At 45.1% G+C, this 22907-nt stretch overlaps 1 protein-coding gene across 2 annotated transcripts in view; it reads right to left on the bottom strand.

Moving 5' to 3' along the window:
- The window catches only part of QSOX2 (quiescin sulfhydryl oxidase 2), a 28077-nt gene extending 6575 nt beyond the window's left edge, over positions 1 to 21502 (bottom strand). Inside the window, exons 1-9 of one of the 2 annotated variants that reach the window (XM_081897822.1) lie at positions 21132 to 21502; positions 14197 to 14297; positions 12722 to 12770; positions 11271 to 11379; positions 9985 to 10075; positions 8717 to 8862; positions 6231 to 6365; positions 4510 to 4639; positions 1242 to 1364 (exon numbers count right to left, since the gene is read on the bottom strand). In XM_081897822.1, coding sequence (XP_081753948.1) covers positions 1242 to 1364; positions 4510 to 4639; positions 6231 to 6365; positions 8717 to 8862; positions 9985 to 10075; positions 11271 to 11379; positions 12722 to 12770; positions 14197 to 14297; positions 21132 to 21423 — 1176 coding nt within the window. In that variant the 5' untranslated portion in view covers positions 21424 to 21502. The remainder of the gene's footprint in view (positions 1 to 1241; positions 1365 to 4509; positions 4640 to 6230; positions 6366 to 8716; positions 8863 to 9984; positions 10076 to 11270; positions 11380 to 12721; positions 12771 to 14196; positions 14298 to 21131) is intronic. The other variant, XM_081897823.1, reaches the window with a different exon arrangement.
- Positions 21503 to 22907: the final 1405 nt, after the last annotated feature.

Below are 22907 nucleotides of genomic sequence, written 5' to 3'. Positions count from 1 at the left end.
GTTTGGGACTTCTTAATCTAGAGAAAAGGTTTGTTAAGAGGCAACATGAAAGTTTTTCTACCTCTCACAACACTCATGGACATCCAATGAAGCTGAATGCTGGAAGATTCAGAACAGATAAAACAAGGTCCTATTTGACTGTAGAATTCTTTCCCACATGAGGCACTGAGGACCACCAACTTGGATGCTTTTAAAAAAGGATTCAACAAATTCATGGAGGGGAGAGTTATCAATGGCTACTAGCCAGGATGGTTATGCGCTGCCCTCCACAGTCAGAGGCAGCAATGCTTCAGAATCCCAGTTTCTGGAAACCGCAGGAGGGGAGACTGCTCTTGTGCTCAAATCCTGGTATCCCACAGGCAACTATTGGGCCACTATGAGAACAGGAAGCAGAGCTAGATCGGCCACTGGCCTGATCCAGCAGGCTCTTTTTATGTTCATAAACACCCAGACAAGCTGGGATTATTGTAACTGACTGTCTTTTCAGCATCTCTTTGAAAGGCTCAAAACACCACCACCACCACCGATATCAGCAATAGTGACAAGACCTGTAGATGATTCTGCCAGGAGACCATGATGGACATGTACAATCACCAGGGCAAATTGCTTTGAAGTTTTCTTTCCATAAACAGTGAACTACAAATTTTCTAACCAAAATAAATAAAAATATCAGGCACTGGGAGGTGGTTACACCTCTCTACACCAGATTACTGGAATTGGAAGTGGGGCGACTGTGCTCATGGTCCAGCTTGAGGGCTTTCAAAGTAGTACCTGGATGACCACTCTGAGCACAGGATGCTGGCCTAGAGGGGCCTTTGGTCTGATTGAATGCAATTAACAAGTTAGAGGGTGTGCAGAGGAGAGCAAGGAGGAGGATCAAGAGCTAGTGGAAACCAAGCCTTAAAAAGGAACAGTTGTGGGAGGTGGGTATGTTTATCCTAGAGGGGACAGAGAGTTGAGATCACAGTCAGCTTCAAATGTCTAACAGGCTGTCACGTGGGAAATGGAGCAAGCTTGTTTTCTGCTGCTTCAGAGGGGATGACTACATGACCCTACATGACTCTTCCAACTCTACAATTCTATGATCCAACTGCCAGGCATTATGAGACACACAGCTCACAAGAACTGTTGAAAATGCTCTTTGTGAAGCAAAGTTGTCAGGCAGCAGTGCATTGGATCACACAACTCCATCCCACATTTGCTATAGCAGCCATTTATGCCAAGAGCTAGTTGGGACTTACCCGCATCTTGTTGTTGAGCAGATCAAGGATGGCATCATACGGGATTTTGTCCAGTGGGAGGCTGAGTAGCCACACTTGCAAGGTCTCCAGCAACTTCATCACGGGCTGCTGGCCAGGAAACAGCTGCATGAAAGATGAGAAGGTTAACCACATCTTAGAAATTTATTCTCACAGACGGACACTGTCCGCCATCTCTGCTCCTTCTATGAAGATTAAACAGAATTGGAAAAAATGGTGATGGAAGGCAGTGCAAGCATGATTCATGCATTGTAAAAAGCGGCAAAAAAGCAGCCCTGCTTACTTTTTACACTAGGAGAGGCAAAACAAGAAGCTGTTCCTTCAAGTAATGAATAATAATTTATGGAACTTGGTGCCTCAAGGTGCAGTGATGACCAGTGTCTTTATTTCTGTCTAAGAAAAATATTTATCTTATTTATTTCCTAAAATTTATACACCACTTGAGTGCAAAAAAACCACCCCACCGTAAAGATAAACCAAGAAAATCAATAGTTTAAAACCTACAAAAAATAATAAAAAAAAACAGATTAAAATCCACACATTCTAAGCATCTTGGTAGGCTTGACTAAACAAGAATATTTTTAGCAGGTGCTGAAAAGAATACAGTAGAGACGCCTGCTTGATATCAATAGGCAGGGAGTGAGTGACAAAGCATAGTTGCTGCCACACTAAATGATCGAGTTCTGACAAAAGCAGAACAGGTATTATATAACAATGCCAGTTCTGCCAACTGAAGCAGTCAAGCGGCCCCATGTCATAAAAGAATGCCAAGTCATTTTTAAAGTGTCTGGAGGTTCTCATTGAAATCTCCAATTATGTTTATTATTGCTCCGTTCTATAGCAAGTGGTACCAAGTGTCCAGTGTAAGGTTCAGGGCTGTTTCCCATTGAGTAGCAGTGACTATTCAAGCTGCCAAGACAAATTCTTCTGACAATATATCTACATTAGTATCCTCAAAAAGATTCAGTCTCATTAATTTTGGATCAAGCTGATCCAGAAACCCCTGGGTGGTAAACAAGTGGGTTGCTCCACTTTTCCTTTACCCACCAGGAACCCCTGCTGCATCCATGATTGTGCACCAGGTTTTGTGGAAATCCTGAGGTCAGGCAGCACCTCCTCTTCCTGCTGAACTTTTGGCACTTAGTGAAGACTTATTTATTCTAGCAGAATTTTTAGCCGTATTCTGATTTTATAGTTTTAACCTATTTTTAGCCTTGCTGTATTGGGTTTCTTAGATTGATTGCTGCAATGTGGGGCTTCCCTTGTGCTTGATCCAGAGGCTGCAGTCAGTGCAGAACGCTGCAGCATGATTGCTGACAGGAGTGAGGACTTGTCAGCATATAACACCCCCGCTCAGAGATCTGCACTGGCTGTCCATTTGTTACCGGGTGAAGTTGAAGGGGTTTCCATTAGTATACAAAGCCCTTAACCTCTTGGGACCAGTTTACCTTTGAGATCATCTTGCCCCATATGGGGGCCGCTTGACTGCTTCAGTTGGAACTGGACTTGATTATTAGATAATGATCTTCCATTATAAAATGAAACTTTACAGCAACAACAAAGAGAAAGGGAGAAGGCAAAGAATCAGTTTGATCCTCTTCCCTGTATGTGAAATAAGGAGAGACAGCTTTCAGGCAGCAAAATTCACACCAGATTCCCCACACAAATCTCAAAGAGCACTCAGAAGGCTTCTCAGAGGGAGCAGAAAGGAGCTCAGGTCTTAGGAAGCAGAGTTGCTGCAAGCAGCATTAGCAGCCAAGGAGCTAATCCTGCAATAATCAAAATCCGAAGCCTGAACACTGAGCAAAGATCCCAGCGACTTAGCGATGCTCTGAGTGCTATTCTTTAGAAAAAGCAAGTACAGTATAAGACACCCAGTAATCTGGCATCAGCCCAGCTGTTTTCACACTGAGATATTTAGGCTCAACAAAATGGAGTTAAAATCTTAGGGATAGGGGAGGATAAAGCCCAGGTCACATCAACAGAATGCAGGCTGCAATTCCCTCTGCTCTATTGGGAGAGAAAGACATGTAGTCTTGATTTCAGAAAATGAATGCCTGGATTTTTCATAGAATCATACAACTGTAGAGTTGGAAGGGACCCCAAGGATCATCTAGTCCAACCCCCTGCAATGCAGGAATCACAACTAAAGCATCCCTAACAAATGGCCATTCAACCTCTGCTTAAAAACCTCCAAGGAAGGAGAGACCACCACCTCCTGAGGGAGTTCAAACCATTGTCAAACAGCTCTCACTATCAGAAAGTTCTTCCTAATATTGATTGAAATCTCCTTTCTTGCAATTTGAATCTGTTGGTTCAGGTCCTAACCTCCAGAACAGGAGAAATAAAGCTTGATGTCATGGACTGGTTGGACACAGAAGAATGGTAGGAGGAACCACTGGAGCTTGGGGGGTGATGGTTGGAAAACCGTGAGTGGTCAGAGGGAGACTAGGAAGAGAATGTGTCAGAAGCTGAAGAGGTGACAGGCTTAGTGAGCAGGGAGAGTGTGGCAGAGAGAAGTCCAGAAACAGAGTCAGAAGCTGAAACAGGAGGGTGGTAGGAGAGAGACTAGGAGGCAGAGAAGAGTCAGGCTGCTGAAGAGTCATGGGTGTCTCCCCCTCCTGCTGTGACAAACTCCCTATCCGCCAGTCTCTCAGAACCAGAAGAGGCATGAACCAGGAGTAGCAAAGACAGGCACACAGGCACAGTCATCTATTGCTGTGAAAAAATTCTGGAGAGGAGACATAGGTGGCTGTGGGGAGGCAGGGGCCTTAAGTCTCAGCAACTAATTCATAGGGTAAGACCTAGAGGTATAAGTTCCTGTGCTCATTAGGCCTGACATTTTGCCAAGTCTGTGCAGATCCTCTTCTTGCTAATAAAGAGTTAACTACAACATGAACAGTGTGATTTACTGCTGGCTCGCTCCTGCCAGTTGCTCCATCTTCCACGTGACAGCCCTATAGATATTTGAAGATGGCTCTCATATCATATCCTGTAATCTGCTTTATAAAGAAGCCATTTTCCACAACTTTTTTGATTTGCTGCTTTTGCAAGGCAGCAACAAGCAGCCTTGGTTTTAATTTGACCTTTGCGATGGGCTGCAGGGTTGGTGGCTATTAATTCTTCTCCTCCACATAAACACATCAAAGTTTACTTTATTGGATGTTTACTCCAGCTGATGCAGAGTCCTCCATGGGGCCAGATTTATGGTGCTCTTACCAAATGCAATAAAAAAATCAGAAACGTTTACCTTGGCAAACAGTGTAACAACATCCTTGAAGGTCTTCAGCTTGGCTCCTTCCAGAGTCTTATGAGTGGCGAGCTCGATCCTGAGCAAGTAATGCAATCCGGACTCAAGGTCAGCCATGTACAACTTGGATCTGGAAAACAGGCAACACACATGGTGAGTGGGAATTTTAAAAGGGGAAGATGAGTTGGTTTGCCAGAAGGAAAGAAAAAGCACTGGAGAACTGACATTACCAACATGTCAAAAAGAGGGTTTATCCTTAGCAGTCTGTGATCTGAGGTTACTGTATTTTCCCAGAAGTAACCAATATGTGCTAAGATTCATTCCTTGCCTCAGAAGTGGGGGTCTTCCCCTCTGGAGCAGCAGAAAATGTCTTCCATGTGACAGCACATTAGGTATTTGAAGAGGGCAATCAAATCTCTTCTCAGTCACCTCTCCTATATGGTAAACATACCCAGCTCCCTAAACAATTGCACATAAGGCTTGGTTTCCAGACCCTTGATCATCTTGGTCACCCTCCTCTGCATGCATTCCGGCTTGTCAATATCCTTCTTAAATTGTGGCACCCAGAACAGGACACAGTACTCCAGGTGTGGTATGAACAAGGCACAATACAGAGGTGCTATTACTTCCCTTGCTCTGAATGCTATTCTACAGTTGATGCAGCCTAGAATTGTATTAGCTTTTTTTGCTGCTGCATCACACTGTTGGCCCATGTTAAACTTGTGGTCTACAGCATTCTTGGATGGTTTGTGTATACCTGCTTGCTTCAGAGGGCTGATCTCAATGGACAGAAGATTTGCCAGGGCGTAAACTGCTTCTTTCACCACAAGCCTCCTGTTGGGTTACTCAGCTGCTCAGAGATGTCCACATTCCTCAAGGTTGGACATGGTCCAGACAGCTATTAAGGTTTTTTTAGTGGCTTTTGAAATGTCAGAGTTTCAAAACTTTTGCTGGGGGTCATCCAAGCAAAAGCAAATATCATGGAAATGCTTTCACAATAACCTGGCTCTTAGGCAGAGTTCTGAAATGGTGATGTGCCCTCATCTGCTGCAGGTGCATGAACAAGGGGGCCACCACCTGCAAGACCTTTCCACTTCATTTCAGTATCAGGCATGCAGAATTACTCTCTCTCTCTCTCTCTCTCTCACACACACACACACACACACACACACACACACACACACATGCCTGGGGGAGATCTGCACACCCCAGGCCTTTTGTATGCTGAATCTCGGGGCAAATACAGACACTACCACCTCCCTTGCAATAAACAAAGCATGTTAGCAGCAAGTCTTCCTCCCCCCCCCAAAAAAAAGTTGGATTATACAAAACTTTGGTGTGACCACATTTGCAACACTGTAGATAGTTCTGATGGCCTCAGAAAGGTTATCGTAAAACTGGAAAAGGTTCAGAAAAGGGCAACCAAAATTATCAAGGGAATGGATTGACTCTCCTATGAGGAAAAGTTGCAGTGCTTGGGACTTTTTAGTTTAGAGAAAAGAAAAGAAAAAGGTGACATGATAGTTTTAAAAATTATGCCTGACATGGTGGATAGAGAAAGGTCATAACAACAGAACTCATGGACATCCAACTAAAGCATATTTGACAGATGTCCATATCTCAGGCCTTTTCATTTCAGGGGGTCTACTCTGAGCAGAGGTGAGCTCTACTCAGCCCTTAGCTGTTTGCCATGAAAGGGGGAGCCCAGCAGCACCACTTACTTGTCAAAGTCTTTCCACTCTTTGATGTCCTGGTTTTCTTCTTGGTTTTGCCTGATGGGTGTTGGTGGAGGTTTTCTTCCGACGCCAGGGAGTGACTTTAAATAGGAAGAAAAGAAAGACCGAAGCGGCTTCAAACTGTGTATGGAAGGACAGTGCAAAAGTTAAGAACAGCTGAAGCTCAACAGGCAGAGAGGAACAACAGTGTATTGACAGAAGACAGAAGCTTCATTGGGCTCAAGAGAAATTCTCCTCTGAAGGTTACAGGGGAAAATATTGCCTCTGAAAAAATATCTTACTACACAGATTAATGCATGATGAATATTTTATTACTATCATTATCATTTTTTAAATTTATGTACCACTCTCAACCTGAAGATCACAGGGCAGTTTATGGTACAAAAACACAAAAATACATAACATGGTTACAAACAAAACAATTACCCACCAACCCCATACGCAGTTTAAAAGGCCAGGGAGAATAAAAATGCTTTTGCCTGGCAGCTAAAGATATGTAATGAAGGCGCCAGGCGAGCCTCCCTGGGAACAGCATCCCACAAACAGGGAGCCACCACAGGAAAGGCCCATTATCATGTTGCCAACTTCAGGAACTCTTGTAAAGTGAAGAAGGGCTTCAGATGGTGATTGCAGGGTCTTGGTTGGTTCATATGGGGAGAGGTGGCACTTGAGGTATTATGGTCCTGGGTCATTTAAGTCTTTATAGGTCAAAACCAGCACTTTCAATTGGGCCTGGAAACCAATTAGCAGCCAGTGCAGTCAGGTCAAGATTGGTGTTACATGCTCAAACTGCCTTGCCCTAGTAAGCAACCAGGCTAGCAAATTCTGCACTAACTGAAGTTTCAAACCATCTTGAGAGGCAGCCCCACATAAAACATGTTGCAGTAATCTAACCTAGAGTTTTCCAGAGCATAAAGAACAGAACTAAGGCTATTCCTGTCCAGATGGTGGTGAAGTTGGGCTACCAGCCAAAGCTGATGAAAGTCACTCTGCACCACCAACATCGCCTGAGCTTCAAGGAACAACAATGGATCCAGAAGCACCCACAAGGTGTTTACCCATTCCTTCAGAGGGAGCATAACTCCATCAAGAGCAGGACATCCCCATCCATCCACTCTACTAAGCTATCCACTAACAGTGCCTCAGTCTTATTGGGATTGAGCTTCAGTTTGTTAGCTCTCCTACAGCATATTACCGAAGCAAGATAACAGACCTGCATTTCCACTGCCACCCCTGCAGATGTAATGGAGCGTAGAGCTGTGTGTCATCAGCATATTGCAGACAACATACTCCAAAACTCCAGATAACCTCAATCAGCTGTTTCAGGTAGATATTAAACAGCATGAGGGAAAAGATCAAACCCAGAGGGACCTTGAATTGAAGGCTGCACATCCAAAGAGAACTCCCCATGCATCACCTTGTAAAAACGACCATCAAAGTAGGACCAGAACCACTGCAAAGAGAAGCCACCCATCCCTAACTCAGGCAGTCACACCAGAAGGATCCCATGATCACTGGTATCAAAGAGGTCAAGGAAAATTAACAGGGAAACATTTCCCCTGTCTCTCTCCTGGCAGAGATCATCATATAGGGTGACCAAAGCAGTTTCTGTGCCATTTTATTAAGGTAGCTGTTTCTAGATCCCGCTTTCCTTCTCCACAATAATCACTGGCAAAAGGTTTATTAGCTGTTCACAGGGCAGGGGGTTGCTTTCAAGAATTTGCACATTTGCAACAGGAAATGTTTACTAATCTCCACACTCTTCTTACATTCAGAAAACTGTAGAGTTGAAAGTGACCCCAAGGGTCATCAAGCCCAACCCCCTGCAATGCAGGAAGCACAGCTAAAGCACCACTGACAGATGGCCACCCGACCTCTGATTAAAAGGAAGGACAGTCCACTAGCTTCTGGGGGGATCCGTTCCACAGTCAAACAGCTCTTACCCTTCTAAAGTTCTTTCTAACGTTTAGCTTTAATCTCCTTTCTTGTCATTTGAATCCATTGGTTTGGGTTTTCCCCTCTGAAGTAGCAGAAAACAAGCTTACACGTAACAGCTCTTTAAATATTTGAAGATGGCTATCCTTTCTCCTCTTCTCCAAGCTAAATATACCCAGCCCCCTCAACTTTTCCTCATTAGGCTTGGTTTCCAGGCCCTTGATCATCAACTGGACACGGTACTCCAGGTGTGGTCTGACCTAGGCAGAGGAGAGCAGTACTATCACTTTGCTTGATCTGGACACAATACTTCTGCCAATACTAGAATAGCAATAGCTTTTTTTGCTGCTGAATCACACTGTTGACTTGTGTAGTGTGAACTTTACAGTCTACTAAGACCCCTGGATCCTTTTCACATGGACTGCTGGCAACCCATCTTATATTAGTGCACCAGGTTATTCCTGCCCAAGTGCAGAACCTCACATTTGTCCCTCCTGAAATTCACCACATCACAACTCACCCCCGCTCACACTTACACATTGATTAATCCATGGGATCCATTGGGATAGATCAGGTAAGACGAAGGGACAGAGGTAATGCTGAGCTTCTTGAGAAAAGCCGTGTTGGAATCCAGCACTCGTTTTACCACAATGTTTTCATACTGACTCATGTCCAAGATCACCTGGGTGTGGGTAGAAACACACACAGGTTATATGCATGCTGCTGCAAGTTGACATTTCTCACTGTAAAGAAAGCCAAAGCTTACCCAAAAGATGTAGACATGCTATGGTTCACTCGCCAGAGAAAGACCAGGATGAAGAACCCACACGTATTTCTGCATTGCAATGGTTTAGACTACATGACCCTGGGGTCTCTTCTAACTCTACAATACTATGATTATATGCAAAACCATTAGCTGGGATTCCTGCATTGCAGGGGGTTGGACTAGATGACCCTGGGTTCCCTTCCAACTCTACAATTCTAGGATTCTATGTTTACTCTCAAGTATATCCCACTCTGCTCAACAGGATTTATCTGCAATGATGCACAGGATTATAGCCTTGAGCGGCTAACCTAACCCCCCATAGGCAAAGGGTGACCTCAATTCCTTGGCCAGTTCTTGGAACAAAATGTCTTAATATAGGGACATAAACCCAAACACAAATCCCAGCTTCTTTCCACTTCCTACTGCCTCAAAACCTTTTATCGTCACGTTTTCTAATGCGATTCTGCATTAACGAGGACCAGAAATGGAAGGTTAAGTCTCAGGTCCCAGTAATAAGGCCAGATATAATGTCATAAACACCCAGCTTGCATGAAGGGCTCCAGTCCAAAGACACACAAACACTCATAGCCAGTGACCTTCCTTGCAGTCAATAAGCTTTCCTTAACTCATTGAGGCATTTCAAACACCACAAAAGCTTTTTCCAACATTGGGCACACACAACAGCATGTCTGCCTGCTGCAGCCCTTAATGAATTAAGTAATGCATACTCAAACCATGGAACTCCCTCCCACAGGAGTTGAGGCAGTAATGGCCACCAACTTGGATAGCTTTAAAAGAGGATTAGACAAATTCATGGAGGAGAGGGCTATTAATGGCTACCAGCCACAACGGCTGTGCTTTACCTCCACAGTTGGAGGCAGTAATGCTTCTGAATACCAGTTGCTGGAAACCACAGGGAGCGTGCTCTTGTCCTTGTGTTCCACACACTGGTTTCCCACAGGCAGCTTGTTGGTCATTGTGAGGACAGGATGCTGGCCTAGATCAACCACTGGCCCAATTAGGTAAAGATTACATTACCTCTCGCCCAACATATGAGTCTGCGCTTTCAAAGATGACAGCAGTGTAATGCTGAAAGCCTTTATTGAAGAGAGAAAGCATTTCTTCTGGCCTTAAAAAAAAGAGACAACAGTCATTTGACAGGGAATTTAACTGTTTCACAAGTGCAGGATCATCTTTCTTGTAATTACCAGTATGCTTTAACAGATCATTCTCTCTCATTCTCTCTCTCGACACACAGACATACACACAGGTTTATTTCTTTTCTACGTTTTCTATTTTGTCTGGAGGCCTCCTTCAGTCAGTCAGGGAAAGAGGTGGGATTAAACAGAATCCTAGAATTGTAGAGTTGATAGGGACCCAAAGGTCATTTAGTCCAACCCTCTACAATGCAGGAATAAATATAATAATAAGTAACAATAATTTCTCCTTTACTCTGCTCCACTGCCAAGACCACTGGAGTCCAAATCAATTGTGGAGTGATACAACCGTGTACTGCATGTAGCAGTGTTATTAATCAACAGTAGAAAGGATTCTGGGAGCTTTGATATGAACAGTTAACAACAAACGGTTTGGCAAATTTGTTTGCTTCCCAGGAGTAAAAGAAAGTCTCCTGTTTTCGCCTGGCACCTAAAGTTATGTGATGATTGTGCCAGGCGAGAGCATTCCACGAAATGGGAGACTCCACTGAAAAAGCCCTGTTCTCCTCCTGCCCCCCCCTCCCATGGAGGGGGGACACAAAAATGGGCCTCAGGTGATGATTGCAGGGTTTGGGTCAGTTCATTCAGAGAGGCTGTTCTTGAGGTCCTGGGATCCTGAGTCACATAAGACCTTATGGAGGAGGCAGCTACTGATGGCTACTAGCCACAAGGTCAATGCTCTGCCTCTGCAGTTTGAGGCAGCAATGCTTCTGAGTACTAGTTGCTGGCAACCACAGGAGGGGAGAGGGCTCTTATGCTCAAATCCTGCTTGCTGGCTTCCTACAAGCAGCTGTTTAGCCATACTGAACCAGATGGGCCACTGGCCTGATCCAGCAGGCTCTTGTTATGTTTGTAGGTGAAAACCAGCACTTTGAATCAGCCCCAGAAACTAACTGGCAGCCAGTGTAGTCAAGCCAGAATTGGTGTTATATGCTCAGACCATCTTGCCCCAGTGAGCAACCTTGCTGCTAAATTCTGTCTCAGCTGAAGTTTTAAAACTATATTCAGAGACAGCCCTGAGACATTGCAATAGTCTAATCTTGAGGTTACCAGAGTGTAGGCTGTCCCTGTCAATACAACTTATTATACTGAATGCAAAATACTCACATGATTGGCTCCAAAGGGGGACAAGCAGGAGGTTTCGTTTCCCGGGAGTGATTCTGCAGGAAGTCGATCATGGTCTGACGAACTGTCTGAACTTCCCGATCAGAGCCTGCTAAGGAGAGAGAACAACAATGAATCATAGATTTTTAGAGGTAGAAATGTTCCCAAGGGTCATCTAGTCCAACCCCCTGCAATGCAACAACAAGACACCTCCACACAGATTTCTAACATACTTTGTTCTTCCCCCTGCTGACAAGCAGAATGGATCCATTTACAACTTTACTCTGATCTGGTACAGGAGGCACGCAGAATTAAGGCACTTAGGTGCCTTAATCACTCAATGCCACCTGGTGTCTCTGAGCAGAAGATCTGGAGGTGGCTACATCTGCCAAGAAGACCCTGTCAAGAGTCTAACACAGGAAACCCTATTTCAACATTAACCTATGACAGTAGTTTTCAACTGGTGGCCTCTGTCCCTCTTTCCTTCCCTCCCTCCTCTAATGCCCTCTCGTGTCTCTGGCTCCCAAAGGCTTGCACGGCTGTTTATTGCAGCAGCCCTGGCTACAACCTCAGCTGCCAAATGATGCCTTTGGGGCTGGTCAGGGGGTGATGGTTGCCAGGAGTTAAGGCAGCCTCGGAGTGAGCAAGCAAGTGGGAAAGGGAGCCCAGTCAGTCCACCAGCAGGACTCCCAAGGAGAGGGGAGAGGAGGCTGAGGGAACACTCCACAAGGGAGGGTGTTCAAGAAAGGGTAAGAGGCTGCCAGCTCTGCAGGCAACGGGTGACATAACTCGGCTCCTGAGCCCCACAGGGTTGCCACAGAAAGAATGTAGCTGGTCAAGGGAGCCATGGACTCAAAAAGGTTGAAAACCTCTGACCTTTGAAATCACATTAACCTATGAGATCACCTTACTCCACATGTGCCCCTCGACCATTTTGATCAGTGGAACTGGTGCTACTATAGGTGCCACATAATAACCATTCTGCATTTGTAAGGTCTTGATCATATAGCGTGGCAGCACCTACACTTTGGAATTCCCTGCCTATTGATATCAAGAAGGTGCCTTTACTGTATACTTTTCAACACCTGCTCAAAACATTCTCATTTAGACAAAGCTGTCCAGATATTCAAAAAGTTGATGTGGATTTTAATCTGTTTTGGTATTCTAACTTCTGTATGTTTTAAAGTATTGTACATTTTTATTGATTTTCTTGTTTTATCTTTTTATAAACCAATCTGAGGGGTTTTTTTCAATCAAGTGGTAAATAAATTTAATGAAATCATAATAACCATCTTTTACTTATCAGGCTTTGATGATTACTGCTTGAGCATGTGTTTTAAATGTTATGGGCTTAAACTAAGTTTTCTCTTAAGCCAACTTGAGTATTCTTTAGTCTTTTGATACAGGAATCCTCAGTGCTGCTGCTTTGAGTATATAAAGAGAATTGGTCTTACCATGGTGGTTTTCTCCTGTCGTGAAGTCTTTGGCAAAAGCCCTGAAATACTGGAAGAGAAAAGAGAGGAGGGTTTTATTAGAATAGCCACCATCACTGCTCATAATAAACAGAAGAACGTAAGAAGATCCTGCTGGATCAGGCCAATGGCCCATTTATTTCACCATCCTGTGGCTGAACAGTTGCTTGTGGGAACCTGCACAAGAGCACTCTCCCCACTCCTATGTTTTCCAGCAATTGGTATTCAGAGTATGGTTACCAGATTTTTTTCAAGGAATCTGGGGACACTCTTTTTTTTTGGGGGGGGGGGATTTCATGCTTTATTTTAGGAAAAGGTTGCCCTGAGTTCTTGACCTTTTTTAGTGGGGGGGACCCCAAAGTTGTCGATCGCACACCTTGACACATGGCAGGCAGAGCAGCTCATCTACAACACACAAACGCCAAAAAAGGGGGGGGGGAGATTGAGTAAAGGCGCTCCCTGGTCTTGGGAAAACATGCATTAAAAAACACACACAAGGCACCGGCTTCCCATAACCGGGAGACCGCTGGAGGGCGAGTGAAGTCTCTAAGGAGATTTAACCGGCGTGATAGTGTCTCGTTACCAGAGGTGGACAAACAGCGGACTCGCACACAACCCTCCTCACAAGAGAGGCTGCTGGTGCTGGAGGAAGCGCAGAGGGAGGGAGGGAGGGAGGCTGGGACCTCCGGTGCTGCTCACTGCCATGGTACCCGGCATGTTGCCTCACCGGAAGTCCCCAGCATAAATCCGGGGACAGATTTTGTCCAGGGACAGATTGGTGAATCCAGGGGCTGTCCCTGGGAACCAGGGACGTCTGGTAACCCTAATTTCAGAGGCAAAGTCCCAAACGCTGCAAACTTTCATCATAGGAGAATCACTCCTTCCCCTGGATAATTTGATTGCAATCATGTCAAGCACCTCTAGAGCAGCTCAGCTCATTAGACACCAAGTCTTTTTTTTTTTTTAAAAAAAAGCAACATTGAAGCCTTTTAAGATTGTAACTTGCAGGAGAATCACTCCCGATCATCATTCCTCAAGACATCCAAATGCAAATGAACCGCCTTGTGAATTTTTGCATGCTGAAGCTGGTTAGGTAAGCCTGGCAAATGAGAGGATGAGTCTTTGCACACTCATTCCCACCCCCACCCCCAGAAAAATATCCTCTTGCAAATCTCCCCCTCCCTCATGGCTTGCCCAGCCCTTTTCCCTGGTTGGGCAACTTCTGAGAACAGGATGGAGGACTAGATGGGTTAATGGCCTGATCCAGCAAGGCTCTCCTTATGTTCTTATGTTCACCTGGAGAGCCCTAATGACTGGCTTAAGGATCAAATTGTTACCACAGCTTGTACAACAAGATTCAAAAGGTGGGGGAGAGAACTCACAAACATCCCAGTCTGTTTAACTGAGTGGAATAAGCAGAAATGTTTCTAGGCATGTGTGTTCCTGGAGTCACTTACCCTAAAAGTGGGATAGTACTGAACCCCATAGTCTTTGCAGGTCTCATAGTTCACCTCATCCCCGCAGTCCAGCACCCCAATTCTGATGGCAGGTTCCCACTCTGAAAGGAAACAGGCAAAGACTTATTCCTACATTTTCAGGAAGCAACCGCACTCCATTTCCCCTAACCCTTGAATGAAACGCATAACCAATTGGGACCAGTTTACCTATGGGTTGGAATATATGATCCTAGGGTTCTCTTCCAACTTTACAATTCTAAAATGAGCCAATGTGATAGTAACATTTTATGGTGCTCCAAGCAATCGGCTTAATCTCTCCCACTGGAGAAGGCAAAGGCTACAAGACTCATTAAGTCAAAATCCCCTCAAATTCTCAAGTTGCATACATCAGACATGGCACAGTTAATACCCTCCTCTGTCAGTGCAGCAAATGGCAAGTCACAAATGGTGGGGTGAAGAAAAAAAGCTGCTGGAGGTGCTCCTGGGTTTCTAGGTGAACCAGAAGCAAAGCTCAACAGACTTAATATTGTCCCAGCAGACAAGTTGTGACATGATAATCTGCACAGGAGGAATTAGATGGTCTCAGGAAGAATGGGCAGAGGTGTCCACCACTCTAAACTCTGCCAATTCCAGCAGTTATAAAATCCAGATTTCTCTAACTGGTGTAAAATCTGGCAATGAGAACCTAATTGGTCTGGTTTTATTATCCCTTTGCCATCAACAATGATCCTGCAAGGTAGTTCAAGCTGAGACTTCCTGACCAGAAATCACCTAGCAAAGCTTCATGGCTTGAGCAGAGAACTGAACCCTGGTCTAACTTGTGAAAACCCCAACCACTGTATCACCACCTGGTGAGGGGTGAAATCTGGCCAAATATCAGAGGTGTGCGAATCAATGAAAAATGACAAAGCATTGTAGCCAATTACAGATTTCACTTTGAGGTCCAAGGGCCTCTGGTTGTATGCATGCATTTGAGCCCACCCAAAACAAGAACCCGAACTTCTCATTTTTGAGGATACAATGTTGCCAATAGTAGCTTGAATAGTAATTCAATGGAACTCAATGGAAAGCAGCTCCAATCCTTACACTGGACTGTTGATACAACTCACGCTGGAATAGAGCTATAATGGAGAAAATGATGCATAATTTTATATCAATAAGGATTAGAACCTCCAGATACTTTTCATGATTTGGCCTTGTTTTATGACATGTTATAGTGGAAGCATAATTTTCAAGGCAACCCTGGTCCCAAGCCTGGCAAATCTAGAATTAGATCATGTTGATATTCCTGCAGTTCAGGGGATTGGATTAGATGACCAATGGGATCCCTTCCAATTCTATTATTCTTTATTGGGACTTTATTACTTTAACCCATATGCAACTGTACTTATTCTAAATGCCTATTTTCTAGTTGTTTGTTTTTCATCTTTTAATTTCCCCCTGTTATAATTGTTCTGTCTGTTTTATATACATTATAAACTGAAATTTTAAAGAACTTTACACTAAAAAAGAACCTGAATTTTTCTTTGTTAGCTTAAACACCATAAAAATCCAAGGATCTTCTAGGGAACTTGCCCTTTCGAGTTTGGTGAAAATGTATGTTCCTAACATTATGAGCCAAGCATTCTGTTCTTGCTACATAATGAGATTGGGTAGGTTTTCACAGAGTGGGGAAAGGGTAAACTGTAAAACTTTTTCCCATATGGTGTTGGGATGGGCCTAATCCAGTGTTTCCCAACCTTGTGCCTCCAGCTGTTTTTGGACTACAATTCCCATCATCCCTTGCCACTGGTCTTGCTAGTCAGGGATGATGGGAGTTGTAGTTCAAAAACAGCTGGAGGCACAAGGTTGGGAAACACTGGCTAATCCTCCCTACCAGACACAATAAGACCTTTTTGAGCCTGAGGACTGTATCTCCTCACTGCAGCTCCTTCAGGGGTCACCCATAAACCAAAGAGAGGGAGCTGCCACCCACAAAGTCACTTTGACAAACACAAAACACACACACAAACTGCAAGTCTTTGGATGCTTGGGGTTTATAGTAGTTTCTAGAAAACAATATTTTTTTAGAAAAGGAAAAGGAAAACACCCATTTATAAAATTATACATGGCCTGGAGAAAGTGGGTTGAGAAAAGTTTTTCTCCCTCTCTCGTACCACTAGAAATGTGTGGGCATCCAGTGAAGCTGAATGTTGGAAGTGAACAGAAAAAAGAAAGTTCTTCTTAGTTAAATTGTGCAGGGAGGCAGTGCAGGTGGCAATGATGGAAACCAACCTAGATGGCTTGAGAAGAGAGGACTTCTGATGTGATGGCTATGCTATGGCTATACTGCCCCTATGGAGGCTTCTGAATAGAAGATGCTAGAATCCACAGGAGGGGTGAGGACTTGTGTGTTCAAATCCTGCTTGCTGGTTTCCCACAGGCAACAGTTCAGCCACTAGGAGAAGAGGATGCTGGACTAGATGGGCCATTGGCATGATCCAGCAGGCTCTCCTTATGTTATGTTTCAGGAAAGGGACAAGTGAAAATATAGAAGCTTCATCAGCCCAGGGGAAGGACTCTCCTTCGTTATAGGTTTTTAAACAGAAGCTGGATGGTCATCTGTCAGAGATACTTGTGATTTCTGCATTACATGGGCTTGGGCTAGATTATCCTTTGGGGTCTCTTCCAACTCTAAAATTCTATGAGTCTATGAAACTTGCTGAAGAAATGCCTCCTTCCCTTGACTTTTATTTTCCTTTGGAAAAGCTGCCACACTGACAGCTGAGCAGACACCAGGCTAGCTACCAACATCCCAGAGCAGATGGGGGAGCGTTCAGGCAGCCACACAATAGCCACCAAGCCACATTTGTCCCAGGAAACACAAGCACAGAAAGTTTGGCTTGGGGTAATCTGCCTCATTCATGATTCAGCACTGCACTCCCCTTCCCCACCTGTCTCCTCAGGCCTCAAGCAGAAAATGAGCCAGGGGCATCACAAAACCAATGCAAATGGCTCGCCTCCCAACAATGCCAGCCCATCTCCAAACAAATACTTGGTTAAGTGCAGCAGCTGGGAGATGGGTTGCTCAGCCTTCAACAAAGGGAGGGGGGTGGAAGAAGGCAGCCATGCTTCAGTTCACCCTCCCAGCCTTTTCACAGGCTCATAGTTATGTTGCAGGCTAGAGAGTTAGATCACAGAAGAGTTGGACAGAACCCTAAGGATCATCCAGCCTACCTCCTACAATGCAGGAATCACAATGATAGCATCTCTGACAGATTGGCATCTAACTTCTGTTAGTCAACACAAGCAATGTTACAACAGCAAACATATCAACAAAAATCAAGCAAACCTAAATGCTAAAGTTGGGAGATGGATTAACGTGATTCATTTGTCATGGAGCAATGTAGACAGCCAGCTGTTTGCTTACGGCAGAATCCTAGGCACAGGTACTCTGAAGTAAGCTCCACAGAGTTGAAAATCCATATAAACTAACCCTAACTGGCACATAGTTATCTATAAAACTTGCTCCCAAAGGAGGCACTGACCACCAGCTTGAACGGCTTTAAAAGAGGACTGGGAAAATTCATAGAGCAGAGGGACAGCAATGGCTACTAGCCATGATGGCTATGCTCTGCCTCCACAGTTGGCAGCAGTAATGCTTCTGAATATCAGTTGCTGAAAGTCACAAGAAGAGAGTGTGCTTTTGTGCGCAAATCTTGTTTGCTGCCTTCCCACAGGAAATTAATTGCTTGGCCACTGTGATTCTGGACTGGTGTGATCCAGCAGGCTCTTCCTATGCTCTTATGTTCTAATAAAAATCAAGCAAACCTAAGATGGCTTAACATGATTTATTTGACACAGAGCAAAAACAATGCTATGTCACATATCCAATCAATTGTTTGCTTATGGCACAATCCTAGGACACCTACTCAGAAGCAAGCTGCACAGAGTTTAGAGACCATATATGCAAAAATGAGGCAGGTGAATTACAAATAAGCTTAAACAATGTGAATCTGAAATTCAATTGACCCCCAAACCTCAATTGCCTCTCAGCCAGTAGTGTCTCAGAGAGAAGTGTCAAAGCAGGGGCCCCATCACCAAAAAGGACCTCCCACATATGAGCATACCACAATCCTGAGTTAGAATAGCCAAAACAAAAGGTGTATATGGGAATAGGTCTCGCAGGTATCCAGGCCTCAAATTGCATATATAGCTTTGTAAACCAATACAAGTAACCTGAAGTGTGCTCAGCAACACATTGACAGCCTGCGTCACCCTTTCAGGATTGGCACCGTGTGTTCATGGTAGGTCACCTTGACAGCAAGCCACAGCTTCTGAGTCAGCTTCAGGTAAACTACATAAAAGGACAACTCCAGGTAAAGTACATAATAGTAATCTGATCTCAAAGCTACCAACATACCTGGCAAGGCTCTCTCAATCCAAGGACAGTGATAGCCAGCAAACTATATTTTGAGAAAATTTTAAATTCCTTGACAACTACCCTTGGAGATATGTCGGTTCTGTCACCATGATGTGCACACAGAGAATATGATATACTTTCATGCTGCAAAGACCAAGTTCTGAACTCTTGAGGTTACCAACAACAAAAACTTGAAAGCACAAAAACAATTATCTCTACAGCCACAGCAGGCACTGCAACTTTCCAACAGCTTGACCTCACTCTTCCATTGTCTCACAAGACAGACAAATATCAACAACTTCAAGATTTAACTATCTGGAACCCCTATTGTTTACTGGAGAAGCTCTTTTGGTCAACTCAGTAAAGAATTTATTATTATTATTTTTCCAGTATCTGCACACAACCACCCTGGAGAACATTTAAACTGGGCAAAGCAACACAAAATCACTTTGGAATGGCCTTCAGTTTTACACCCTTATTGCCTACCTGGCATGCAAAAAGTCATGGGCTCTTCTTGTGTTCTCATGTTTTAAACTAGATTTGGGCTGTATACACACCATACATATAAACCACATGTAAACCCCCAAAGGATTCTGGGAACCACAGTTTATCCCTCCCAGAGCTACAATCCCCAGTGCTTTTAATAAACTACAATTCTCAGAATTCTTTGGCCATATGCTTTAAATGTCTGATGTTTCTTGGTCCAGACAGCTCTCTCAGCAGACAGTTTTGCCTTCTGCATAATGACATCCTATGCAGAATTTAGAGAGCTGCAACCTCTGTGGTTACTAGCCATGATGGCTATGCTCTACCTCCACCATCAGCAAGGCTTCTGAATACCAGTTGTTGGGAACTGCAGGAGCAGAGTGTGTTCTTTTGATCACTTCCTGCTTGTGAGTTTCCCACTGGAGAATCTTGTTGGCCACTGTGAAGACAGCATGCTTTTCTTATGACAGAAGTCTGCTGAGCTGGTTTGGGCAGTGTATGTAATCAGTTAAGCTTTTAAAAGTGGTAATCACAACATCCACAGCTGGGAAGCCCCAGGGGAAGGTGGATAACTTCACTGCTTTCTTTCTCACACCCTGGACCAGGGGCTGGAGGAGAATTTCTCATGGTAGATCCATCAGGAAGCTGAGAAATGAGAAGGGCTGTGGGGTGCAGAAATGGCTCCTCACCAGGTCTCATATAGGACAAGAGAAGTCTACAATTGTTGAAGCTATACACTGTCCTCCTCCAGTTCGCTGGCAATGTCTTCTCAATTTGGACAGAGGCCATCATCACTGGCATCATCTCAGTCCTAGAAATGGATCTAAGATTCACAAACAAGTCAGCTATGGTGGCCTCTCTGTCAGCCATTTAGAACCTGCAGCAATAAACCCTGTTACATCCTCCAATTAATATGCCAAATGCATTCAGTTGTAGCCCTGGAGAAACAAGAACTCTGCAAAGAAAGCTGCCTTGCATCCCTTCAGACCATAAACAGCTGCACACTGCTCTGTTATCTATATATCTAGATATATCTTTTCCCAGTAGTGGTGTATGGAAGTGAGAGCTGGACCATAAAGAAAGCTGATCGCTGAAGAATTGTGTTTTTGAATTATGGTGCTGGAGGAGACTCTTGAGAGTCCCATGGACTGCAAGAAGATCAAACCTATCCATTCTTAAGGAAATCAGCCCTGAGTGCTCACTGGAAAGACAGATCGTGAAGCTGAGGCTCCAATACTTTGGCCACCTCATGAGAAGAGAAGACTCCCTGGAAAAGACCCCGATGTTGGGAAAGATTGAGGGCACAAGAAGAAGGGGATGACAGAGGACGAGATGGTTGGACAGTGTTCTCAAAGCTACCAGCATGAGTTTGACCAAACTGCGGGAGGCAGTGGAAGACAGGAGTGCCTGGTGTGCTCTGGTCCTTGGGGTCACAAAGAGTCGGACATGACTAAACAACAACAAGATATATCTAGATCTGTATATCTATATATACATACATTTGGTTTGTTGTCAGCTGTAGCCGTCTGACCAACCTTCCACAACCTGCGGGCCCCTCCAAGATGTTCTGGATTCTACCAAGCACCAACTTGGGGAAGGACTGGGGGAGGAAGTGCCAGGTTTGAATCCCACCCCAAGACATGAAGCTGACTGGCCTATGCACTCTTCTCACTCTGGCCTACCTCATAGGGCTGCTGGGAGGATAAAAAGGCTCAAACACTTCCCTCCCAAACATCCTTCTCCTCCTCCACCAACAATGATGCTCACTGGAGTGGCCCCTGGACCAGCCACTCTCCTCCACCACCACCTCACAGCATAACCTGCTTCTCTAAAGGGTCCAGTGGGAGCCAGTGGTCGCGTTCTGGTTAAGAGTGCCAAAATAGGATCTGTGCTACACCAGGGTTCAAATCCACACCCCTCCCCCTACTCAGCCATGAAGCTAATGGGGAGACGATAAATGCATAATAAACAAGGCAGAGAGAGTAAAGGGGAAGGGGAGGGGCGCGCCCCAATCTATTAGGGGCCCCCGCCCTCTTAGCTCGCTCACCGCGGACGTCCCCGGCCAGCGCCTTCCAAGTGGGCGCGAACGCGACGCAGTGCCCGCAGGCCGAGGAGTAGAACTGCACGAGCCAGGCCGAGGGCGAGCCCCGCAGAACCTTCCGCACTGTCGCGGCCTCTAGCACCCACACCGGGTCCGTGCCCGCCTGGTACAGCCGCGCCCTGACGGGAACCACAGCAACCATCATCGACGCCGCCAAGAGCACACGCCATAGCGGCAGCACCTCTTGCCACCACCCCCATCGCCGGCGCCCGTAGCCGCCGCCGCCGCCAGCCTCCATAACCGGGTGAGCCTGGCTGCTAGGCCGCCCTTAGCAACGGACAGCCTGCCTTGGAAACAGGTCTGGTGAGGACCGAAGGGGCGCGGCTACCCGCCTGGGTCACCTTTATCCACTCAGAAGGCGAGGACTGGAGAGGGGGCGTGGCATCTCCGCCCCTTATCTCAATGGCCTTCTCTGTTTGGATGTGAGAGAGAGAGAGAGAGGAGGGAGCCCGGCTGCTAGGCCTCCCTTAGCAACTGGCCATCTCCGCCGGGTCAGGACCAAGGGGGCGTGGCCACGTGTCCGCGTCCCAGTTGCCCAATCAGCGGACGAGGGGGGCGTGGTGCGGAGTGGTGTGGGCCGCCCCCCTTCGCCGCTGCCGCGGACTGGCACGTCGAGGCGTCTGTCGGTTCCGCAGGGACCTCATGATCCGCAACAGCCTTGTCTGTTTGTTTTTTAAAAATGATCAAAAATAAGTATCTCCATCCTCAACAGAAATAGGTTCATTATTTCTGGTGAATCGGAAGTACCCCACCAGCTGATACCCAAATACAAACAATGCATACTCATACACATACACAAGCACGCATGTATTGTTATGAGTTTGTGGGTGCTAGGCACCCTAAGTTACTGTGTTCAGTAGGCGTTCGAATTTAATTAAGGCTTAGAATGTTTTAAACTCTGCAAGACCCATGAGTATTTCAGCCTGTGTATGAGACACTTCTTAATCCTCAAGAATTAGCATGTGTTAAGGGCTAATTACCTCCTGTGTTGAGATAATCACCTGAGGGACAGGTATTAGGATCCAAGTTGGGGCTGCTTTCACTCTAAAGACAATAGCTTACAAAAGAGGAATGAAGTAATGTGAGCCAAAAAGCTTAGAGAGCAGGAGTTATCTGACAAGCAGAAAGAAAGAGGGCTGAGGACTGTTTTTGAGGACTGCAGCTATGGAAGAAGCCAGACTCTCTTGGAGTGTGGTGCTGGAAACCTCTCCATCGTAGGCTCAGGCTGTATATATGGGTAAATAAACTATATGTCATAAAGACACCACTGTCTCCACTGTGCCTTGTTTTTCCAAAAGGAAACACAGACCTTGGATAAGTGTACCGGGACCCCCTGGAATCTGACACCACTCAGAGACTTGCGTGGTGTGTAACAATATACGCACAGAAAGAGACACAAGTTTCTATTTAAGTTCTGCGATTTTCATTTCCCCCCTTTTTATGTGTTACTGTTTCAGATTAGTAATGTATTAGTCTTGTAACATTGCTCTACAATGCTTAAAATGTTAACAAGTTTGATGTGATTAATATGTTAAAAACACAATAATAAAAATGAAACGTCTGGAGGGCACCAGGTTGAAAAAGGCTGTAGTAGCACATACAAAAATCTAGAATAGCCGTGTGTGTGTGTGTGTGTGTGTGTGTGCAGTATACAATAAAACAGGACATACAAGCACATGGTATAAAAAGAGCAATCTTAGGTTCTTGCAAATAACTCACCGT

This window comes from Podarcis melisellensis, assembly GCF_964234715.1.
Source record: "Podarcis melisellensis genome assembly, chromosome: Z".
Lineage (NCBI taxonomy): Eukaryota > Metazoa > Chordata > Lepidosauria > Squamata > Lacertidae > Podarcis > Podarcis melisellensis.
The sequence above is the reverse complement of the archived record's forward strand: the minus strand, read 5'-3'. Positions and strand labels throughout refer to the sequence as shown.